Source organism: Bicyclus anynana, chromosome 2 (assembly GCF_947172395.1).
Source record: "Bicyclus anynana chromosome 2, ilBicAnyn1.1, whole genome shotgun sequence".
Classification (NCBI taxonomy): Eukaryota; Metazoa; Arthropoda; class Insecta; order Lepidoptera; family Nymphalidae; genus Bicyclus; species Bicyclus anynana.
Genome location: NC_069084.1, coordinates 18648372 through 18673646, shown reverse-complemented (window position 1 = coordinate 18673646; position 25275 = coordinate 18648372). Strand labels below are relative to the sequence as shown.

Sequence of the window (25275 nt, the reverse complement as noted above, 5' to 3'; positions counted from 1 at the left end):
GAAGATAATGATGACCTAATGTTATTCAAGAACGATCTGTTGGCACAAATAAAAATATATGTAGGTAGGGTACTACTTAAAAACAATAACTTTTTTTTCTGAAAGGTTAAGTATATATTTGATTTTCTACAAAAATCAACAAAATAGTATAATTATGTTGAAATTATAAATAAAAAAAAATTATGGCAATTTTCCATAAACTAAACTAATTTCAACACTATTTATAAGTAAATCATCTCTAAAGCATAAAGACTGACTACTGGTGCGGGGCTGATTATTGGGTCCTTTACCCTAGTCTTCTAAAGAAATGACAAATCTAATTATAACTGATCTGCTTTCATCTCCACACAAGAATTAGTATATATATATATATATATATATATATATAAAATATCAGAATAATGTACTTAATTTAAGAATAAAATAAAAAAGTTAAGTAGTTAGGTATCTATATTCTATCTCTTTATTCCTGTTAACGAACTCTAGAATTTGCATTGGCGTATCTAGGATTATTTCCTAGGGTGGGCCTGGCCCCCAACATCAAGTCTATTATCCTAGAAGAATTCCATATCGGTAGGCCAGAATCCTAGGGTGGGCACAGGTCCATTCTAGTGTGGGCACGGCCACCCGCTATAATACGTCTGTAAGAATCTGATTTCTACAGGTTTGTAAAATCACAGCAAAAAAAGACAACTTTCAATTAGATTTGGCTGAATTTATTATATTACAATGAAAATTATAGATTTTGTTTAGGGGCATAGCCACTTAACTCATCGTCACTTGACATCATAATTTATATTTAGAAATGCACACAAGCAGCCATTTTGTTAGAGCTCCACAGTTCCCGTTATTAGCGCGCAGTGGATGAATAAATTCGCTGTAAATCATCAGCTAGAAGGCTCAAGGCAAACTGGCGGCGATAGCAGCAGAATGATGTCAGTTCGTCAAAACAGGCTTATGTCATACATACGAGTAGATACGAAGTGTAAACAGACCATTACCAATACTGAAAACTAAAATTGTTTAGATCGTGTGAGTGTGGCATTAGATAGAATAATAGATAGTGAGACCGGAAATCGATTAATTGACGGCCAATGGTAGCACAGTACAATATAAGTATACTGTAATGGTAGGTAGCATTTGTATTGGAATAATCGATATAAAAAATAAAATAAGTAGGTAGTCTATTTATTTTTTAAAAGTTAGTGTGTGTAGTGTTAGTAGTGGATACCTGAGGCGAACAAAAGTGGCCAATTGTCATAATTTAAATTTCATTCACTTGCGCCTGTCGCGCTTTAAACTTCGATAGTTACTTATTTAAACAAATAGGTATAATAATAAATCTGTAGAGAGGTCAATTCTGTACATGAAAAATAAACAATGTAAATGCCTACATCTAATAATCTCTTCTCTCTAATTTATAAACTTAATGAAATTTTGACTTCTACCACCTCCTACTCACGATATCTCAGGACGACGACGATTATTTAGACGTAGCGTGGTGAAGTCTGTGAAACCGAACCGGTGGTAGAATCTTTACAAAATACAAATAGTCAACTGACGTGTCAAATGTGCTTGTAAACTGAGCCTACTTGAAATAAATGATTTTTGATCTTGATTTTTTGATTTTGAAAGTCATAAAAAAAACGTCACGCGTCTCCTTGACATCTACATACACAAACTGACTCGAGATTGTAGGTATTTGTTAATATTTGTTTTTATTAATTTTTTATTTAGAGCGGCTACGACACCTTCGTCACTTCGTATTCCGTGCGCTCTGCCTATTTTATTCAAATCAATATGAAAGACCAAAAAGTACTTTTTCACTACTCTTGCTCAAAAACACTGTCATATTACCACTTCACAGCGGGGCTAAACAAGCATTTTAGCCTCTAGGGGCTAAAGTAATTTGGTTTTTTTTTAATTCTTGTCTGTTACGAGTACTAGCCAAGCACTAGCCTACTATGAAACGGAGGAGGTTTTATTCGAAAATAGAATCATTATAGGTAAGACCTGATTGTTTTGAAAAATAAATAAAAAACTTTAAATTAGAATGAACCGCAGCGTTCTTGTCTGTGGAATGCGTTCATTTTTTTATTTAATTTTTGTTTGAGTTGCGAATAGAGCGAGATTGAAGACATGGGACATCCTGTACGGTGTAATACCTTTGCCTTTTTCTCGTGAAAGAAAAATAAAATTAACAAGCGAGAATTTTAAAAACAATATTGCCGTGAATCATCCATACTTGATTTTTTTAATGAAATTTATTGTAAATTTGTGACCGTAACATACATATTGTTCAAGGTTAATTGTTATTGTTGTCTTCATCTAGTGATAATGGTGATCCTAATTTGGAGATGGATGAAATTTTCAATCTGTTACCATCAAAGTCGAGAAGCATTTACTTAAATACCTACCTAGGTAAAGTGGAGAAAACAACAACGAATGGATTCACTTACGAAAGGAGTTTTTTAAACTATTATCTCCCACGTTTACCTCAAATAGTCATTATTTATCTTCACAAGAGTCGGAAATTATGTTGCCGGGTAAAAGCATCTCCCTTAATATCCAAAATTGTAGACTTTGTACATTTAATTTTCAATTAATATGAATCATTGAATATTGTACTAAACTATTTTATTTTCTCGCAATCGTACTGAAAAGCAGAGTGTAACACGTGGGGCTAAACCCATTATAAACTCGGTTTCAATTTAGGCTTTTTTCAATTTAGCTAAAAAAATATTGATAAAAGTACTAAGTATTTAGTAGACCCAGACTCCGTAATCAGATAGGTAGGTACATTGTAGGCTTCACTGTTCCCATTAGTCGACCACAGCTTGTAATAGCTTTTAAAAAAACCTGCGCTGCGCCATTTTAGTCTCATATGGTGTTGATCGATTCGTGAAAGTTCTCTGAGTCACTGTTTACGAAACAGTGGGTAGGTATTGCTATAGGTATATGGATAACAAGCCCATAATATTGAACTTAGTACATAGAGAGACGGATGCTTTACATTGCTGCTTTATTATTTTTTGACTGCAAATATCTCAGGTACCTAAAACCAATGACATTTTATTGTCACATTGGACAATTATTTGTTGTTGATTGCGTCCTGAATTGAGATACTAATAAATTGGTCTTTCCTTTTCTCCAATATTTGACGTAAATACGTCTTTACAATTAGGTACTTCCATAGTAGGGTATCGTTCCAAAAAAAACGAATGTTACGATAGAATCGGGAAATACAGTTTGCTACGTAACTATCATATCTATCCAAAATGTAATTATATCATTTGATAGCTGAAGAATCAAAGAATATCTTAAGTTAAAACTATGATAAGTCATACGCAGTGGACAGGGAAGCGCTGATAATTTGAGGTCATTTTCTCTAGTATAATTATTGAGTCAGAGAAGCTACAACTTACATTTAGGTTTCAATCGTTAACTTCGTTTTAGAACCTATCTATGGTATATATGTTACGCTCAGTAAGCGGAAATATAGCTCAAAACGCGTTGTGGTCACATAGCGAAATTTGTCTCGTTACTGACATGCTATTGTGCAACTAGAATATAAATTATATCATACGTTCAGGAATTAGCCAGCAATGTACAGCAAGCATCGCTCCACGGCCACCAGACGCGCGGCGCCTCGATGACGCGAATTTCTCTTGTCGAACAGATGGTTGTGATTTTGCAGTTATTGCAATATGTACAACTTGTTAACTTCACGTCAATTTAAAAAAAAAGTTCCTACCTCTTTACTCGACTGCAAGAACTATGTGTGTAATATTCTTTATTACCTCATACCTACCTATCTTTTAAACCGCTCAACGGATTTACATCTTATGGTAGTTATCGTTACATTTGTCTTAATAAGTTGACAATCGAACATTCTGACGTAGTTATTAATGCTGTGGTTCTTAACAGGGTCTCGGGTTCAATCACAGTGTCGGCTTAGGATTTTACCTATTGTAAATTCACTCAGGTCCGTTTTGGTAGTACGAGTAGCTATAAGCCATCGGCCGTGAATTAAAGATGAGGAAAGCAAAGAAAAAAAACTACTTAGTTCTAAGTCGGTAAGGTAAAAGTAATTCTTTTTTAGGTGCCTATAACTCATGATAGGTAGCCCTAAACTTTAGGGCTACATTACGGGCTTCACTTTGTAAGGCCTAACTTAGGGCCTAAAGAAGTACATCTACACTCTAAGTACCTGTCTACCTACGTACTATAACCCGTCAAAAAGCCAAACCTAGAAAATATAATTTCAGCCTCTAAGTAGGTACAAGGTACAGATTAAACAATAATAGGCAGATAGAGCGCACGGAGCGCTACGGTGTCGTAGCCGCTCCAAATACAAAATTCAAAAACGAATACATTCTCGAGTCAGTACGACACGAAGCGTCGCATCAGTAATTTATAAAATTATTTAAGATAATGGTTTTTTTTTTTAATATTTTTAAAACTGTTCAAAAAAACTAAAGAAATAAGATGGAGATTTTTATTGGTAATTATTGATTATTATATTAATTAACGTAATTGTTGATAATGTTAAATTTTGAAATTTAAATTATGAAAAAATATACTATAGAGCGAATATCAAGGAGACGCGTGACGTTTGGGTATTTATGGGTTGCACCGGCTTCACCACACTGTTTGTATAGACTCATTCTGGATCATCTTTATTCTGTGGTACTAGATAAAATACTTAAATTGGTTGACCTCTTTTCATAAATAATAAAATAATTGATTACTAATGATTATACCTTTTAATAGTAGGTATTTCGTATTTAAAATCATGTTACATAAAATTTTTCTAATACATATATTATTATTTTATTTATTTTATATTTAAATTTATTTTCATTTAGATTATTATTTTGGCCCCAGAATTCCAAACCCCACCCACACACAGACCCTGCACAGGCCGCAGCCGCGCAGCCGGCCGGCGATCAATACCAACTTGACGACGTGAACCATCTGCGCAAAGGTTTTCAATTTTAACAAAAACTACTAGGTATCGAGACATTTTAGCTTTATATGCTTAAATAAATTAATTTGTTGTTAATTTATAATTACGTTGTCATATTTATTTCTTTCAAATATAAATAAATAAGATATAAAACGGGATTGAGAACATTTGCTTAGCACGTTGGTAGCATTGATAGTGGAGTGGCCACTCTAGCCAATCATGGCGTATGTATTTTAAGTAGTGATGCGGCTGTATCGATATCGATAATTGATATTAATAATAAATGTAATGTGATAAATTACTATTTATGTATTAAGTATAATTTTTAATACTCTAATTATATAATGTTTATTATTTTACCCCCTAATTGCATGAATTATGTAGGAGATAGAAATATAAGTTTTTTTTTAATAAAAACAAATTTATTGTACTTTGCAAAAAGAGTCTAGATTCGAAAACAAGTTCTAGAATAATTATCCTGAAAATTAGAATACGAAGCCATAGATGGCTTCGTATATATATATATATATATATATACAGGGTGATTCGGACTTTAGTACCGATATTTTTTTTCGTGGTTCAGTATCATTAATAGAACATAAATCTACAAACAGTTCGATACATTTTATGTAATTTTTTTTTATCAATTTATGTCTCAGAAATAACAAAATAATGGACACATTACCAAACAAACTGCGCAAATGCTGGCGGCACTTTGTAAGACGCCGACAAAGAAATACCGGCCGTAGGCATATCGCTTCGGCTTCGACTGACGGGGGTGGCAGAGGTGAGGGGATCGAAAAATCCCTGAGGACGCCTACCGAATTGCCGATGGGCGACCAGTGACAGACAATCTGCCGTCGCTTGCGCATTTACTATGTCGGGATTTTCAAATCGCGACTATTACGAAATGGGGCGAGTGTATTTACTCAGCAATGAACGCCTTCGTGCAGCTTGCACAATGTACGAGTGAGTGTTCCTAGGCCACGAGCCCAAGGAATCCTGAACCCCGCAGTGCCTAATGTGAGGAACAAGTGTTTTAAATAAACTAAATGAAAATTTTATTAAAACGTGCTCGGTTGTGCCTTGATAGGAATGGACTTCATTTCGAAGAATTGTTAAAATACAGTGATTAAAATTTTCAAATTAACAAAAACAAACTTAGTAAGTAGATATCATTGATTAATGTAAATATGCTGATTACAATTTTTTAAATACGCCTTTAATGCAAAAGTTTGCGTAATAATAATCATCATTTGTATTTCATTATTTCAATCGAAAGTTCATAGTTTTTATTATTATTATTACGCATGCACTTCAGGCATTATTCATGGCCCTAAGCCCAATAAAGTATGAAAGGAATATCGGTACTCAGCTCAAAAGTGACGACCTTTAATTATTATAAAAATAATAGGTATCAAACAAAAATAAAATAAACGCACAAAGGTCAACGGCCCTCGGCGCGGGCGCTCGCTAACCTACCTACCAGCTGATTTTGTAGTTGCCTATTACCTAGTACAGCGATAGGGTGACCCTCAAATTCTGTTTAAACGTAAATAACTTTAGCTAACGATAACTTTGTTATTTATGAAAAAAAAAAAGAAAAAATACGTGTTCATTAAATTTTGTTTATGTACAAAATATAAAAATATCCGTACTAAAAAAAAATTCTTCCTGTATATATATATAAACCTACCTAAAGAGTTAAAAATTGGTTGAAGTTTTTTATATAAATCGTTGACGATTCAAGTTATCTTTTTGTAAAATGATTAGTGGACTATAATTTATTACATATAAAACATGCAAAACTATTTACAGGAAATAGGGTTTGAAAGTTTATATCGAGTTTCACGCGATTACGCGGACGAAGTAGCAGACGTTTATAAAAAAATGTACATATTCTTTGATAAAAATATAACATAATACCATGTCTTAAGTTTCCATAAAATTTTGTAAAAATAGAAATCGTTCCCGTTTCAAAATGTATTTTCAAGAATGGTATATCGTTCAAACATAATTGTAAGCAATTCTTGGCAGCGATTTGGAGCAGCTTTGCTATATAAAATACTGCAGAAGCACAAGAAAGTATTGTAGCACAGTACCTAATACTATTAATAATGTTGTAGTTACATATTTTATCCAAATACAAACCGAATTAAAAAAAAATTATTTTAACAATATCCATTGTAAATATAGTAACGATATAATAATATATATAAAAATAGACCAATTTTAAGCAATAAGACAACTTGAGATGTCGCAATGCGACAAAAGTTATCGACTATTATCGGAACAGCCCTATTCGATACACTGCTTTCGTGGATAGCTCGCCGAAACGAACGCCGACTATTCTTCAACCAGCCACGAAAGTACGTGGAGCGTGCGGACTGCAGAGCAGACAAATATATTAGTGTTAAGTAATTTATTAAGTTCACAAATCACAAAATGAGGGAAATCGTACACATCCAGGCCGGACAGTGCGGAAACCAGATCGGCGCCAAGGTAAATATCGTAGTTATTGGTTTTTTGTTGTGATTAAGTAGAGAATGCGACCGGCCGGCATTTTGTGACTCTTTCAAATTCAACCTGCGGTAGAAAAGAAATTACGATTACAAAGAAGTGGTTAATAGTTTTGATAGGGTACCTATTTATTTGTATTGTAAATTACGATTAATTTGCTATTCGAAGTTCGAAATGGGGTGGTGGCCGCGTTCGATTTTCAACTTTGCGCATGCTCGTTCTTTACCAAAGGAAATTTTGCACTAAGGTCGTACACGAAAGTAACTATGATAAACTGTGATTTGTATTGTAGTATAATGCCAATTCATATCTTAACTTTTATGTGTACAAAGTTATTATTTATTTGATTTTAAAAGTTCATTCTACTTTTTGCTGTTTATTTCGTTCCACGTGTTAATTCGCCAGTTTGCCGGTCGCTATTTGAATTTGGAAGTTACCTACTACTATCAAGTATCAAACCCTCATAGTTTAGCTATTTGGATAGTATTTTTTCATCAGGTACTTACTGAGCTAATCATAACATTTTTATCGGCACTATAATGTAAATAGATATGATTGAAATGACAGCATACCTGCGCTGTGTAGGTATATAGCTGCTTATTATTATTTTACCTGGAACAGTGGGCGCAAACAACCGTTAGGTCACGCTGGCCCCGCTGATAAAGGGCGACCAATCAGAACGCGTTCCTTGTAACGTTCGAAATTCAAACTAGACGCTATCAGCAGCTGCTGCCATATGTCGTGGTATTTTCATCAAACTTGCCATATGGGTATCCTTTGCGGCACATTTTTTTTTTCGCTACCATAGGGCAAATATCCTCTGATGTTATGTAATAACGGCCATGTACACTGACATCACCAGCATTTCCGTTTCATCATTATCAATCCATATTCGGCTCACTGCTGAGCTCGAGTCTCCTCTCAGAATGAGAGGGGTTAGTCCAATAGTCCACCACGCTGGCCCAATGCGGATTGGCAGACTTCACACACGCAAAGAGAATTAAGAAAATTCTCTGGTCTGCAGGTTTCCTCACGATGTTTTTCTTTCGCGTGATATTTAATTTTTTAAAATGCACACAACTGAAAAGTTGGAGGTGCATGCCCCGGACCGGATTCGAACCCACACCCACCGGTATCAGAGGCAGAGGTAATAACCACTGGGCTAGGTAGAGGCGTTTCCGTTTATGATTTGCGTATTAGCCCCTTCATATCCCCATATCTATTTGATTATCATTATCAAACTAAGTTACTGTTCGACGGAACACGTAGGTATTGGTTTCTGTTGAGCCGAGTATGACTACTGATAACCCACCATGCTGCTTCGAAGCGTGTTGGCGAGTTTTGGTAGCGATTTTTTAAATCTTACTGTCTACAGTTCGTACGCTGTAGCATGGTGCGGGTGACAGTTCGTTTCATTCTAGTGAGTTTGCCGCGATTCACGGTAATAGTACGTATTATGAACGTCATACAGGCAACGGTCACCCGCACCATGCTATAGCGCACGAACTGTAGGTAGTGATAATGATCTTGGTCCCGTGTATGTTTTTCCGAAGTTTTATTTTCTATAAAATGTTACACGTACTTATTTAGAGGTATTTGATCGGGCTATTAAAATAGGTAATAGGTAACTAACAAGTTTTTATTTTTACCAAGAAATTCTTAGTAGGTAGGTGCCTACATAGGGAATTTGGGAGGCTGGTAGTACACGTCGTGCCTAGAGAGCTAATAACGTTTATGGACCTTGGTGCAGCTGGTCTATACACTAATTTTAACTAAATATCCCTAATTAACATCAAATCTATCATAGCCGCATTTTTCACATTCCGTAAAGCCCATTTTCATACATATTGGTTAGTAATTTTACAACACTACGATAGCTAGATGGAAGCGGGCTAACTTGTTAAGAGGATGATGAAAATCCACACCCCTTTCGGTTTCTCCACGACATACCGAAACGCTAAATCGCTTGGCGGTACGTCTTTGCCGGTAGGGTTATAGCTAGCCACGGCCGAAGCCACCCCAACCACCAGCCAGCCCTGGACCAATAAGGAAAACCACAATCGGCCCAGCCGAGGATCGAACCCAGGATATATCCGTTTTGGAAGCAGTTACTCAAGTTAGAGATTAGAAAGCTTGGCATTATGATTAACATCTGCTAGTGATCGTTACTAATCCATACTTAACCCAATACCAGTCAACTCGCGTTGGAGCAGTGTCGAGGTACGGGGGTTTAAAACCATCGACATCGAAAAGACGAAGAGATATTATTGTAAACAAATAACGGTGGAATTAAAAGGAAATCTCTTTTTAGTTGCAATGGGAGCCAACGATTATAGTTTGATGGGGACGATAATTTCGATGCTGCCGCTATTGGTCGACAATGACATTTTCTCTTCACGAAATACCTATCTATCTCGGGGCTCGGATCTTAGGTCTACAGGACTCGTACCCAAGACCTCGTGAACCGAAGCAACACAGCCTGACCACTCCACCATAGGCACTAGAGATTTATTTCTCACACATCATCAGTGGACGTCCGGTCTTGCATGAACTTTCAAACAAAACGGTCTCGAGCCGCCAGCATCCTGCGGCTCCCTGCAACCCGCTTGATGTCTTCGGTCCACCTAGTGGGGGGTCGACCAACATTGCGCTTTCCGGTGCGCGTTCGCCATTCCAGCACCTTGGGATCCCAACGTCCATTGGCTATTCGAACTATGTGGCCTGCCCATTGCCACTTTAGCTTCGCGACTCGCTGAGCTATATCAGTGACTTTAGTTCGTCTGCGGATCTCCTCTTTTCTGATTCGATCACACAGAGAAACTCCAAGCATAGCTCGCTCCATCGCCCGCTGAGTGACTTTGATTTTTCACACAACTCTTTAAAAAAAAGTTGGGTAACCTTACCCCGTCATTCATGCTGCTCAATAATTACCTACCTACGTAATTACATTTAATCCACACATTAGTACTTTCTCCGCAATACAGCTATTATCTGTGCCAAATGTAACAAAAAACGGCAAATCGATTATCATAATAGCAGCATAGGAAGGAACGGCGCACATCCGCGGGTCAATGACCGCTGTTCCCGCAGCTAAAATAACCGCGATCTTAACTGAAACTGTAACGTTTTACGGTTCCGTTGACCGACAGCCGAGGAGAACCATCATGTTTAGAATGGGTTTTGTGACCCATTTTAGTGATGCAACTTGTGTGAAAAATTTCCTACTTCCTAGTTCCTGGAGTTATAAATATAACTTGTGAGTTGTGATTAAAAACATTCATAGACACCCATGTACTATTATTTTTGCCAATCAATGGTTCCCGAGGAAATTTGTGAAAAATTTCATTTTAGCGACAAAGTTGCGGGGTCGACTCAGGATTCGAATCTAAGACTTCGTAACTCGTATCCGAATTACATTAATAGACGAACGAGGATAGTCTTGAAAAAAAAACCGATAAGTTGAAACGAACAGTGATTGTCAAATCTTTCAGGTTTAAATTATTAACAACAAAAATAAATTATCTTCATTAATTTATTGGTAACCATGCCAGACTGAAATCAATTTGAATAAAACATTTTCTTATAGACCAACGGATGCATAAAACAGAGTGCCTATTCTTAGATCAAAATAGGTATGACGAGTTGTCCATTCCTTCTAAAGGAGCTCAATGTTGATTGATTCGATGACTAAGCCAGTCAGTATTGTGCTTTGATTGCCTATATATCGCTAGCTAGTGATGTTATGGCGATGTTTTTAGTTCTACGTGCCTACCGCCGCCTACACCAACATTTGGTAGTCGCCAAAGCAAGACTATCAAATTAATGTTTTTTAAAGAAACACGCCAATGATTTACCTCTAATGATGCTACTAGTATAGCTAGACCGTATCGCTTTTTCATCCTCCAACACCACCGCATATTTTTTAATCGCGATTTTAGCATTTTTGTATGAAAGTTTATATTCTAGTTATATAAAAACAGTTATTCTATAATAGAAAAAATAAAATTCAAAATTTTAAATTTGTACTGATGATACCTAGTTTGAAATCGGCTGAATTATCAAATAAACTTAATCATACTAAGTAATCTTAGTTGAAATATAGATTAAATCAATTTTATTTTAGTTTCGGAAGCAACTAAGTCTCGAAAGAATTCAACCATCTATCGAGTCACTGTTTCTGAAAATCGCATGTAAGTATTTATTGCCTCTAAATGGGGATTCGCGCGTCATGCATAGCGAGATATCGTGAGATAGTCTGCGAGAATTTGCTGATGTCATCAACTGATTCCTGTCTGCTGGCACCGACCCAACGCTGGAGCACCCTCGTGCATTAACTCGACAGGGTTGCGCCATATTTTTATTTCATAGCAAAAGATTATTTGAAGATTAAGATAGTGCTTTATTTGTATAAAAAACAATGCCGCTCTGTAAAGCTAGATTGAAATCATTATTATCAGCTGATGGATATCCATTGCTGGACATAGGACTTCCTAACACCAAGGTCTTAGCTGTATATCCATCGGCTCCCTGTAACCTTGACATCGTTGGCTCGCCTATTGGGGTGTAGACACTGCGCTTTTCGGTGTAGGATTGCTATTCAATCATCTTAGACCCCCAACGTCCATCCGCTTTTCGAATGATGAATGAAATGTGCCCCACTCATCGCCACTGCAATGTTTGCGACTCATCGGTAACTTTGATTCTTCTACGGATCTCCTCGTTTCTTATTCGATCATGCAGAAATACTCCATACTTATCTCTCCATCGCTCGTCGAGTGACTGAACCCATGAGCCCCATAGTTAGCCACATATTTACAAAGGTTATGCTCGATAATGACCACGCAGAGCAGGGTTAGTCATCGCAAAGCTAAACTGTTGTTAATTTTTGAAAGAAAAGATATCCAAAATTTAGTGTTAATTGATAGTGAAAAAAAGAAAGAAAAACATCGTTCGTTTTAAAATTCTGCCGAACCGTACCATATGTGATATCTGTTTATTGATATTTTTTCTTATCTACTAGTTTATCAAACTTGTATTATGTTTTTTCACCAAGCCTTTTTCCAAGAGAATTCGTGTGAATGTGATTCCAGAATATCTTTTCTAATAGTTAGTTGGACGTCTATCATATTTGTATCAACCGGGGTTTATTAGCTCCTTAATGCTGCTTAATTTCATTTAAATCCGATTAACCATTTTTGCGTGATTAAGTAACGAACATCAAAACTTTCACATTTCTGATAAAATTAATAGGATAAAAATTCTTCGAATGTAAAATTGCAGTAATTGGATCACTGGTTTTCGGAGAAAAAAGATTAACACTAATATCAGAACGAGATCGTGAGACAATTGCCAATTCCATTGTAATGACTGCTCGAAGATTGAGCGATGTCCGGTTTACAGTTAATACTGCGCCGGAAAATTAATAGATATGAAATTAACTTTTATAAGCTGCCACTTTGAGTGATGACTGTTCAATTTGATATCTACGAACACTCCTCGGTTATCGCATCTGTTGTTGTACGCGGCCTTTCTTTTTCAATTAGCTTTTACTGCACAAATAATCTTTTCATCGTTTTACGAACTGATTCTATTACTGATTACGATATAATAGGTACTAGCATATATTTTGTATTGAGACAAAATTCCACCATGACAATTTAGAACAAATCCATTTAAAAGAACTTCACGCCATAAATGGAACATATTTTTTTAGCATACATCAACGCCTACATTGATTCTCAAATATTTGTACTGCAAGATAAGAATCTATTGAAAAAACTCGTATACGGCTCGTGCTATGTAAGGCAATCCTGCCAGCAATAATGTCACTACCATATCGGTTCGCGTTACTCGAACGTCTCGATCCAGGTCAATACAGTTTGAGAAAGTAGACCGCCATTATGAATGTTGTAGTGCAGACATGCGACGGGGGTTTGTTTCGCTAATCCTGTCGTCTTGGAAACGGATGACTCATGTTATCCTAATCCTATTTATGTCGCTACCGTCTCGTCGTATTACCGATTCGATTGCAGCCAACAAACTTATGTTAAACACTTTATAATAGCGCTATTTCCTTTGTCCGCAGTTCTGGGAAATAATCTCCGATGAGCACGGCATCGACCCCACCGGCGCCTACCACGGCGACTCGGACCTGCAGCTGGAGCGCATCAACGTGTACTACAACGAGGCGTCCGGCGGCAAGTATGTGCCCCGCGCCATCCTGGTCGACTTGGAGCCCGGCACCATGGACTCCGTGCGCTCGGGGCCTTTCGGACAGATCTTCCGCCCGGACAACTTCGTGTTCGGGCAGTCGGGCGCCGGCAACAACTGGGCCAAGGGCCACTACACGGAGGGCGCCGAGCTCGTGGACTCGGTCCTGGACGTGGTGCGCAAGGAGGCCGAGTCGTGCGACTGTCTGCAGGGCTTCCAGCTCACGCACTCGCTGGGCGGCGGCACGGGATCCGGCATGGGCACGCTGCTCATCTCCAAGATCAGAGAAGAGTACCCCGACAGAATCATGAACACCTACTCCGTCGTCCCCTCGCCCAAAGTGTCAGACACAGTCGTGGAACCTTACAACGCAACACTCTCAGTCCATCAACTAGTCGAAAACACAGATGAAACTTACTGCATAGACAACGAGGCTCTCTACGACATCTGCTTCCGCACGCTGAAACTGTCCACCCCCACGTACGGCGACCTCAACCACCTGGTGTCGCTCACAATGTCCGGCGTCACCACCTGCCTCAGGTTCCCCGGCCAGCTGAATGCGGATCTCCGCAAACTGGCCGTCAACATGGTCCCGTTCCCGCGGTTGCACTTCTTCATGCCCGGGTTCGCGCCACTCACGTCTCGCGGCAGCCAACAGTACCGCGCGCTCACGGTGCCCGAGCTCACGCAGCAGATGTTCGACGCCAAGAACATGATGGCCGCCTGCGACCCGCGCCACGGCCGCTACCTCACCGTGGCCGCCATCTTCCGCGGCCGCATGTCCATGAAGGAAGTGGACGAGCAGATGCTCAACATCCAGAACAAGAACTCGTCCTACTTCGTGGAATGGATCCCCAACAACGTGAAGACCGCCGTGTGCGACATCCCGCCCCGCGGACTCAAGATGGCCGCCACCTTCATCGGCAACTCCACCGCCATCCAGGAGCTGTTCAAGCGCATCTCGGAGCAGTTCACGGCCATGTTCAGGCGCAAGGCGTTCTTGCATTGGTACACCGGCGAGGGCATGGACGAGATGGAGTTCACGGAGGCCGAGAGCAACATGAACGACCTGGTGTCCGAGTACCAGCAGTACCAGGAGGCCACCGCCGACGAGGACGCAGAGTTCGACGAGGAGCAGGAGCAGGAGATTGAGGAGAACTAAGCGCTTCGGCTCGTCGCGTCCTCGTCTCACTGACTTCTTTACTCTTCTCGGATCTTATATATTTTGCTTCTGTAGTTTTATATGATCTTTTAACTATTTATTTGAACAACTACCTGATCATAGTTCTACAATAGAGGACGTTCGTGTCGCATTACGATAGGTATTTACATTCCCAGTGTCGGACGGAAGGGCGCCCTCTGGAATGTTTATTGCGAAATAAACAGAGTCGCTCAGACGCGGCCCCTTCCCTGAACCGCGGCGGTGCTGTGAACTTCACTGATGACACAAAAGAAGATCTTTTGTTTGATAAGGCTGAAAATGATTTTTTAATACCTAAGTTAATTTTTAATCTTTTGTAACCAGTGTGAGAGTTTACGTAAGCTTTTTGAAACTAAAAGCTAATAATTATGTCGTACAATTTTTCGAAGTTGATCAAAGTTTTAAAATAATATTATTACTTATAATATTTCCAGCTGGTGAATAATAAACTTCAGTAATTTTATTTAGATGTTTTATTTTCTAAAACCCTTAAATAAAATTTTAAATTATATTAAAGTGTTAGGCTTATGCTAATCGCAAATCATTTGCATGCGCCAGAGAGCGCTGTCGCTGTGCCGTTTCCTTTCCATAACGGTCTCGCTAATTAATTAGTAGCTAACTAGTATGTGGATAACGTTTATTATACTGGGTAGGAAATACTAAAACAGCCATTTTATTCCACAATCATTCCGCTGTATGCATTATAAATTTAACTTAAAAATACAGAAGCTATCTATCCTACCATAATGATGATGATATTACAGATGGTGAGTCCACTTACATTGTACCTACCTACCTAACAGGAAATTATTGTAATAGATAAACAATGATTATCTCAAGTTAAAAGTTAAGGTAGGTAATAATCAATAATTACAATGTTAGGCATTGCTAATATTTGATCAATAACAGATAAGTATCTAGAGGCGAAACATAATCCTTAGGGATTGAATCAGGATTGAACTGTAACGTAGGTAGGTAGATACGTGAGCACCAGGTTTCATAACGGCGCAGTCAATTGTTCGAAGTTGTCCTTCATGCCGAACTGACATTGCTTGATGTGGTCGGACACAATTTCTACAGTTTCGTCGCTAATCCTGCCGGCGTCTCTGAGAATGTTCACTAATTCGGTCATCGTGAACAGCGCTTTCACTCGAACACCGTTGGCGGCGAGCACGCTAGCGCCACCTTGTTCTCGGTCGAGAACTACGACGGCGTGCGTGACGGCGAGCCCCTCGTCGCGCAGAGTCGTGACAGTTTCCAGCAAGCTGCCGCCAGATGTCACCACGTCCTCGACGACTAGGCAGTTTTGGTTCTTTTCGAAGACGCCTTCGAGAATTTTCTTGGTCGCGTACATTTTGGTTTCCTTCCTCTTCATAATCATGGGGGTGTTGGTGTTGACCGACATGACCGCCGCGAAGGGGAGCGCGGCGTAGGGCACGCCGCACAGGATGTCGTGCTCTATTTCTGAGCTCAACACTTGAAGCTGTTGAGCGATCGCCATCTAGAATAATGGGAATTTAACATATTATGCGTAATGATAAAGTTTAATGAACTTTTAGTCTTTGTTTTTGGGTACGCTTTGCATTACTTGGGTACTTATAACTTATTTAACTATTAGAATACGATGGACCTAGATAGGTTAGGTTTCAGGTGATTTTAAAAAACGCACGCTTTCTTACTGAATGTAGGTACTCGTAGGTATTCACGACTATTTATAACTTACAACAATAATTGACGAAATAAGCCGATATATGTGGGAAACAATCGCCTATAAACAGAGCAATAGAGAACATGCAACACATCCCACAAAGTGCTGGCCTGTGTGATGTGTCTATCAACTTCTGAGTCTGAGGCGTAGATGACAATGCAAGTAACGGCCGCTTGGTGGCAGCACCTGCGACCAGGTGTGAACCCCACACACTGACCATGATGTGAGGATGCGAGACCACGACGCGCAGGTCGAAGTAGAAGGGCGTGCGGCGGCCCAGCTTGGCCTCGATGTCGCCGAGCCGCACCGCCCCCGCGTCGAACAGCTGCACGCCCAGCTCCTGCAGCGACATCTGGAACACCACAACATCATCAGCCTTTCACCAGCAAGGCATCCCTTTAACAGAGAAGATATGAAGATCATAATTTAATTATTGCATTGAAGAAAATGTTTGACTCTGTAATGAGTCCTCATCATCATCTTCCACTTAAGTGGGGTCGGAAAAATATGTCAATCTTTTCCATTCGTCTCTATTACTCGTCAACTCATCATCCACTCCTTTTACACACATGTCCTCTTTCACACAATCCAACCATCTCTTCTTTGGCCTTCCTCTACTCTTATGTCCTTCCACTTGCACATTCAACATTTGTCTAGTAATATGACTTTCCTCCCTACGCATTACATGTCCATACCAGGCTAACTCCTCAATTTTTCTGTCACTGGCGCCACCTTCAGACTTCCTCTTATAATATACTCATTCCTTATCCATACAGCACGAAAGGTAATGAGTCCTATCTGATGTTAATTATAATGATTGCTAAATAACACTACTAACTTTTAACTTTTAACAATTAGGGCTGAAACTTAAAGAAACAAAAACTCAATATTAGTAATACCTAAGTTCTATCCAGGTCATCGCAAGAATTGAAGCACCATAGACAGTGGCGGATTATCTGTAAGGCAAACTAGGCATGTGCCTAGGGGCGTGTAGTTACAAGGGGCGCGCGAGCTCAGATTTTTAAATCAATAAAGAAAATAACATATCGACGATTAAGAACTAAATGCTGATGTATAACCTAAATCTCTAGTGATATAAGTATTCATAACACACCATCATCTGTCAACACATATAAAGGTCTATTTCCCAGAGCAGAGAGAAATCATGATTTTCGATGTTCGTTCTGTCGTCCCTCTTGATATAATCACAGTTATAATAACGTCATATTTTATTCGCGAATTAGTGTAGTACAAGGGTCCTGGTCTTTTAAAGTTTAGGGTTTGATGATAAAACGTCATCGTAATTGCAAAAAACAACTAGTTAAAATAGTATTATGATGGCCATTTGTGGCCGGTACAGGGGCGCCAATAAAGTGATTGCCTAGGGCGCTCTGGACCTTTGATCCGCCACTGACCATAGACGTATTCACACTCACACCTGATTCCAAGTCATAAACATAAATAAATAAGTAAATCATTTAAAAAACGTAAAAATGGCCAGGGCTTGATACTCTTAGATCCGAAGCTGCTTAAGCTACCTAGGAGGTAGGAACACCGTCATACTACTGATATAAATATCGTAATAAATAATAGTGAATCATGCACAAATGAAGAATGCCAAGGGCTGTATCTCTTATCTCACTGTGGTGAGATGTCCGGCCAAAGGTAAAGGACGCCGGGCGAACAGACTGTCGTAAATCTCCTCGTATCTCAATAATTATACGACGAAGTTCTTCAAGGATAACGAGACGTTGTTACCAACGTTTAGCTCGACTAATAGGTTACGAAAATTCCGATAATAAATGTTAGGATAAGAATATTGCGTGCAGTTAAATGCACATATGAATGCCACTGTCCATTCAGGGGACTGGTAACACACCACATTTACCCTCGAGTACAGATATTTAATGTAGTCTACCTTAGGTCACTATATTATTTGCGACAATGGCGTTGAATAGCTAACCAGTGGCTAGGCGGTTCAATGCCCCTAAGCTCAAGGGGCCTGCGAATTCTTAGGTACCAGAAAAGTCGCGATCGAACTAAACAAAAAAAATTTCGAAAACGAAAAAAGGCTGATGATAAAGTACTCGTAGCCTAGCATTTTTATATATTTTTACTTGATAAAACCTAACCAGTTTAGATAGTAGTGGGGCCTAATTTTTTTATTTGCACCAGGACCCTTGGTTAGCTAGCTACGCCACTGATTTGCGATCTATTTTATTGAAATGTCTGATCTATTCTGACAATGGTCCTGGTAACAGCACAGAAAAAATTCTAGGAAAAAGTAACAGTAGGTAAGAAGGTGCCTCATCATTATTGCTTCACTACAGAGCTAACTTCTAAGTCTCTTAACAGACGCGATAGCTTAGGCCTCCGTGGCGCAGTGGTATGCACGGTGGATTTACTTGACGGAGGTTCTGGGTTCGATCCCCGGCTGGGCCGATTGAGGTTTTCTTAATTGATCCAGGTCTGGCTGGTGGGAGGCTTCGGCCGTGGCTAGTTACCACCCTACCGACAAAGACGTACCGCTAAGCGATTTACATTTCTTCCTCCTCCTAACAAGTTAGCCCGCTTCCATCTTAGATTGCATCATCACTAATCATCAGGTGAGATTGTAGCCAAGGGCTAACTTGTAAAGAATAAAAAAAAGCCTACCACGCTTCTCTGATGCGAGTTGGCGATAACTTTTCAGAAGTTTATGATAATGATAGGGACTAGGGTTCATGATTTCTCGAGCTTTTCAATTTCTCGGGTCTCGAGAATTCTCGACGCTAATTTCTCGGGTCTTCTCGGGTTGTCGAGAAATTTACATTACCGTACATTTTCTCATAATTATTCGGTTTCAATAATGTGATTGATCATCAAATTCAGCGACTTTCTCTCAAATACAAGTATCAAAACAATTATAAAACTTTAAAGTTAGCTTCACTTTATTTTTCAATTTAATTCTAATATAAGTCAAGTTAACGATAACGTTGTCTTTCATATTGAGATTTTTGTTTATTTTTTGTTTTGTTTTATAGAAGCTACCTACCTTTGTTTAAAAGTTTTAAGTAGATTTTTTTGTTTATATATAGATAGACCCCAATATGATTTCTCGAATTCTCGACTTTTCTCGAGCTTAATTTCCCGGGATCAAAGCCCAAAGATTTCCCGGGAATTCTCGGCTCGAGAACTCCCGGGAATGAACCCTAATAGGGACAGACGTCTTAACGTGCCCAAATTGTGATCACCAGGATTTGCCCAACATTGGGCTGGCTTAGAACAAGGAAAGCTTAGTGCTTCACAGTCCGACCTAGGACTCGAACCCAGAATCTTGTGATGGGAAGACACATATACTAACCAGAACCACTGGACCAACCAGGCATTTACCAACTTACAAGTGATAGGTACAACCAATGATTGGACCAACCAACATGGAAAATTTCTTATTAATCAATGCCGCATAAACGGGTCCTGCCCTTTATGACACTATCAAAAAAGTAGGAATGTAAATCTCGTATTATCATAATTAATTCATTATATGATAATCCACACTAGTTTTAAAATACGTTATCTCAAAAAAATCATACTTATGTACGAATAGATTCTCACGGCAATATATTTTAAGACAATGAACCATTCAAAATGGCCAAATAAATAACTTTAATAATAAAATCAAGTTCCGTAAGAAACTTTTAACTGTAAGTTTTACGGCTTGCTTTTCGTCATCTCTGGTCTTTAATATCTTCTAAAACTATGTTGACCTATGTCCTATCTACTGATTAATTTGAAGGCGGTACCAAAAAAGAGCACATTTGGCACTGATTTCAAATCGTTTTTGACTTTGTTACTTTAGTGTAATACGTTTTTAAAGTGTCACAGGCACTATTGCGATCATACATTAGTCTTACTCTATAAATAGCGTAAATCTAAACAGAACTGGTTTGTCCAGTCGAGCAGATAAGGAGACATGCGTGACTGAGATTATCTGATAACCTTTGAAGCTGTGAAGATTTGCCGGATTTATAATACATGTTTATTTAATTAGGCTTGATTGGCATAGCATCAACCGTATGATTGCCAAGGACTCGATAAGAAATAATCTGTATCTATACTTATAATAAAACTGTAACAGATCAAATTCTGTACATTGAAGAATTAGTCGAATGACATTATATGATAGATACTGAAGCCAAAAATATATTTTTTGTCTGTCTGTCTTTCCGTATTGGATGTTGACCGGTCATCACGCTGAAACTACTGTAGGAATATAAATGAAACTGGCACGATTTAAGACCATAATACGGAAAAGGTTACAGGATCGTCATGGAATTCCATAACCTTACATCCTGTAGTCATAAGTCCAGGATTCTGCTAGTTTTTCTCTCTACCACGTGTTGGACCCGACACCTGCACGGTGAATCCAAGGAATGCTAAGTTATTCGTCTCTCTCTCTTTTAACCCAGAAATAAAATCAGAAGGTTTGTATGGAAAGTCCTCCATTATTAGAGTCACCGGTATAAAAATTACTGAACCCAGGTTTAAGGTTTATTAGAACACAGCATTTTAAGCAGCGCTTTAAAAATTGGCAAATAGAATTATCACCGGCACCTCACTACAATAGATTTAATAAATGTGTGATTCTTAGCATAAATAATTTGCATATACGAATAAAGATTTTTTTGTTTTTGTACGATAGTGTTGGCACTGTGGCGGAATTGGGTAGTTGACATTTAAATATATTGATTTTTACGATAATTTCGTGAAAACTTCAACCATCATCATAACCCTTAGACCATAAATATCATCATTAATATCCGATGGACGTCCACTTCTGGACATAGGCTTCTTGCATGGACTTATACACAAAAAATGAGGAAGAAACTTTAATATTAACCCATTAATACATAAAAAAACTAAAATTGTTTCTAAAATAAATAAACATCTAGAAATCTACGTAATTATTAGGATTAGAATTACATTACTTAATTACGTATTTACCTAATATATCCTTTACATTCAATGTTACATTTTTCATTATGAGAATTTTAAACACATATCTAAAAAAATACTACATATTTGTAATTTAATTCAAACCCTTTCAGTTTCAAACGATTTTACGTTGTTGTGGGGTTTTAAGCGACTAAGGCAGAATGCGAGTAAAACCACGGAGCGTCTCCTAGTAATACGTTTATAATAATTATCATGTGCATTTCATTGAAATAATTTGCATCTCTACTAATTGCGCATTATCTCCTTGATTTGTATTCCAGAGCAGCAAAATAAGCTCAGTATAGATTACTAAATGAAATATGCAAATTACGTGAAATATAAATAAATAAAGAACATATTGGTATTCAGATTGATAAGAAAACTTATAATATAGCAATAATCTCAGCTCAACATTATGCTAATATAGCTCGAGCCTGTTGTGGTCAGACTTTCGCGATTTTATAAAAGCAAAATATTTGACAGCCCAATATCTTAAATCGACTATAATAAACCGGAGTCTTGATTTATAAAGAGAGCACTATTATGATTGTATAGAATACATAACAGTCTTGAGTTCGATTTAATTTAGTTTATATTTTCTAAACTGCTTGAGCTCATGGTTTTCGGCCGCGGCTAGCTACCACCCGGCGTCAAAAACGTACCTACGCGTATTCGAACGGCCAAACGATTGCGTTCTGTGTAGCGTACATAGCTGATTATTTGAGAGAAATTGCGACAACCAACACAAAAAGGTTTGGAATAGAAACCCCAAAAGAATCGTATCGGTAACAGAATTAGGTCTTTTTACTTTTTATTACAATTATTTTCTTTGACGCCGCCGTTTAACTGTCGAATAGAGGCTCCAAAGCTCACGTCACGCTAATCTCCAAACTATTAGATGGATTTTTATTTATATTCACACGTTTAATGAGATTATTTTAGAGCAGAAGTATAAAAATAAAATTAAACATGGACGAAGTCGCAGGACTTCTGTTCGTGTTGTAAGGAAATAATAATAAAAAAATAAAGACAAAAGATAGAAAAAAAATATGAAAGTATGTAACTTTTACCTTTGATTGCGCAATAATCCAAAACTTGATCAGCAAGATAAAGGTCCAATAATCCTCGACAATTTCGTCACATTTGTAAAACGTTTCACTTGGATCTTGGCTCGGAAAGTGCACTTTTTATATTTTTTGCCAAAAACTACAGAATAGGTAGGTAAGTAAGCAGTCACGCGGTCTGCTCGCGTCTAGAACTGTCAGCCACTCGGTCCAGTATAATGTGTAAACAAGTATATTATTATAATATATTAATGCCACCTATATCATAGTGCGACCATAAAGTTTGAAATTTGCGGAATAAATCTCAATAGTTCAAAGTTAAGGGACCAAGTTAATGTGGTACTTATTTCCTTCGATCGCTGCTCGTTGGACAGTCTATCACAGAATTGTTGCTTATTTGGAAAGAAAACAGTTGGCCCTGTTTAAAGACATTGCTTTATTCTTGCCTAATGGCTATAACTATGGTGTTATCTTTGAAAAATACACAGTAGCAGCTTGGTGTTGGTAAATAAGTAGTGTTTCACACTCGTGCCTCGGAAAGCACATCAGGCCGTCCCAGTCACTGTTGCCAACTTCTCCAGATACGGAGTCAAACATTATAATTCTTAGCCCGCATTGGATTACGGCCTTCTTAAGACCGTAATCCAGAGAAGGCTCAGAGTCACACAGCGGGCGATGAAACGAGCTATGTTAGGAGTATCTCTGCGTGATCGAATCAGAAATGAGGAGTTCTGCAGAAGAACCAAAGTCACCGACATAGCTCAACGAGTGTTGTCCGATCCCCCACCAGGTGGACTGACGACATCAAGCGAGTCGCAGGGATTCGCTGGATGCAGGTGGCTCAGTATCGTGATGTTTGGAAGTCCCTACAAAAGGCCTATGTCCTGCAGTGGACGTCCATCGGCTGATATGATGATGATGATGATGATGATTGGATTACGGAGCGCATTACAAGAATTAAATGACAGGGAGATGAAGATGACGATATCGGATTTATTACATTTAGTTTAGTAGATTTATTTCATTTGTTTACTTGTTTCAAAATTCATTAAATGTAATAGTTAATCTACGAAACCGCATAAATTAAAAATCCGTTAAATAATATCGGAGGATAGTGTGACAGATAAAAACGAATTCCATAAAATTATTATTTTGTACTACGCAGCTCATAATTTTTCGCCCTAAATAAAATATTTGGTAAGTAAATTTAATCAACGTACAAACTGAGTTCTAGTTTTTAAAGTATAAATCATGGTCGCCCTACCAAATATATATTAATGATCCGTAGTTTCCATTTATTACCTTCAGAGACTTGCTCCCATCTGTCCACGGCACACTGAATCCATGTAACTAATACACCGTTACGATACGTTACATGACACCACATACGCAAGACTATACTGAATCGACTGACTGACTGACTCTAGAAAACTCTGCTCTTTTTAGGACTCCGTACTGAAAGGGTAAAACGGGATCCTATTACTAAGACTTCGCTGTCCGTCCGTCCGTTTGTCACTAGGCTGTATCTTGTGAACCGTGATAGTTTTGAAATCTTCACAGATGTATGACTGTTGCCGCTATAACAAACAATAGGCACTAAAACAGATTACAGACTTACAGACAACAGACCAGCAGACGCGGCGTGGTTTCATCCGCGTGATTCCCGTTCCCTTAGGAATACTAATATAAAATATAGCCTATAACACTCGGGGATAGTGTAGCTTCCCAACAGTGAAAGAATTTTGCAAATCGGTTCAGTAGGTTCAGAGCCTATTCAATGCAAACAATCAAATCTTTCCTCTTTATAATATTAGTAAAGATAATGCTACGGAACCTTTCCTGCGTGAGTCCAACTCACACTTAACCGGTTTTTTTCAATGACAAGTTCGTCAGTCCAAACGTGATTCTAAGCCGAAGTTTGAGGCTTAGTAACATGAGATGCAATTACATAATTTGTGTTGGAAGAGACACCCTTAATTCGGTTTTTGTCACAGCACCCTCAGTTCTGTGGCTTAGCTTGTAATTCGCTTATCGCTTAGCTGCATGACACTCGTTCAGTGGAAAGGCACCTGAGGGCTGTGACCTGACGCTGTATGGATGCTGTAATCTATTTTAACCTGTGTTATGAGATTACTTAATATAAATAAACATTACATGCTCGTATCTAACTAAATGTTATTTATTACATTTGTTTTATTTATTAATGAGTGTTCTATCTACTTTATTAAGTATAATTAACTACCTACCCTATAGCTCGTGCGCTGTAGCAAGGTGCGGGTAACAGTTCGTTTGTGGTTTCACTCTTGAAAGTTTGCCGCGAATCACAATAATAGTACGTATTAAAATATTGACCGTAACTGGAAGCTTTATATTGAGAGTAGCATTTCCGTTTCCGTCGATTTCATACCAGTTTTCGTACTTTTATTGACGTCACGTCTGGCTATGTGGCGCCACCTGGCGGTGTCGGGCTCGGGAAGTTTCGTAAATCGCTGAGCGCGACTTTAGCTCATTGGCGTTTTGTTTACCGTCGAAGCAACATCTTGCAATCAGTTGGTACCCGACATTGCAAGATAAAGTGTAATAAGTGAAGTGAATTCGCTGTGAGTACTTTATATTTTATTACGTTGTA

At 38.4% G+C, this 25275-nt stretch overlaps 2 protein-coding genes across 3 annotated transcripts; one reads left to right on the top strand and one right to left on the bottom strand.

Moving 5' to 3' along the window:
- Window positions 1–7308: 7308 nt before the first annotated feature.
- Window positions 7309–15363, top strand: LOC112053962 (tubulin beta-1 chain). The gene is made up of 2 exons (XM_052887496.1): window positions 7309–7471; window positions 13575–15363. Exons 1-2 carry the CDS (start codon window positions 7415–7417, stop codon window positions 14859–14861), a joined length of 1344 nt encoding a protein of 447 aa, XP_052743456.1. The 5' UTR covers window positions 7309–7414; the 3' UTR covers window positions 14862–15363.
- On the bottom strand, window positions 15356–24088 carry LOC112053963 (uridine 5'-monophosphate synthase). Of its 2 annotated transcripts, none has more exons than XM_052887500.1 (3): window positions 23949–24088; window positions 16826–16960; window positions 15356–16401 (listed from the first exon to the last, which is right to left on the bottom strand). In XM_052887500.1, exons 2-3 carry the CDS (start codon window positions 16958–16960, stop codon window positions 15898–15900), a joined length of 639 nt encoding a protein of 212 aa, XP_052743460.1. In that variant the 5' UTR covers window positions 23949–24088; the 3' UTR covers window positions 15356–15897. The 2 variants fall into 2 exon arrangements, with proteins under 2 accessions (XP_052743460.1, XP_023949366.2); XM_024093598.2 differs by lacking the exon at window positions 23949–24088 and adding an exon at window positions 22653–22871.
- Window positions 24089–25275: the final 1187 nt, after the last annotated feature.

What these genes read in the sequence shown, in the direction of transcription:
- LOC112053962 (XM_052887496.1), top strand. Translation starts at nt 7,415, where the DNA reads ATGAGGGAAATCGTACACATCCAGGCCGGACAGTGCGGAAACCAGATC. An exon ending in GAAACCAGATCGGCGCCAAG is followed by an intron (nt 7,472 to 13,574) that starts GTAAATATCGTA and finishes CTTTGTCCGCAG; the next exon opens with TTCTGGGAAATAATCTCCGA.
- LOC112053963 (XM_052887500.1), bottom strand. Translation starts at nt 16,960, where the DNA reads ATGTCGCTGCAGGAGCTGGGCGTGCAGCTGTTCGACGCGGGGGCGGTG. An exon ending in TCTCGCATCCTCACATCATG is followed by an intron (nt 16,402 to 16,825) that starts GTCAGTGTGTGG and finishes CCATTATTCTAG; the next exon opens with ATGGCGATCGCTCAACAGCT.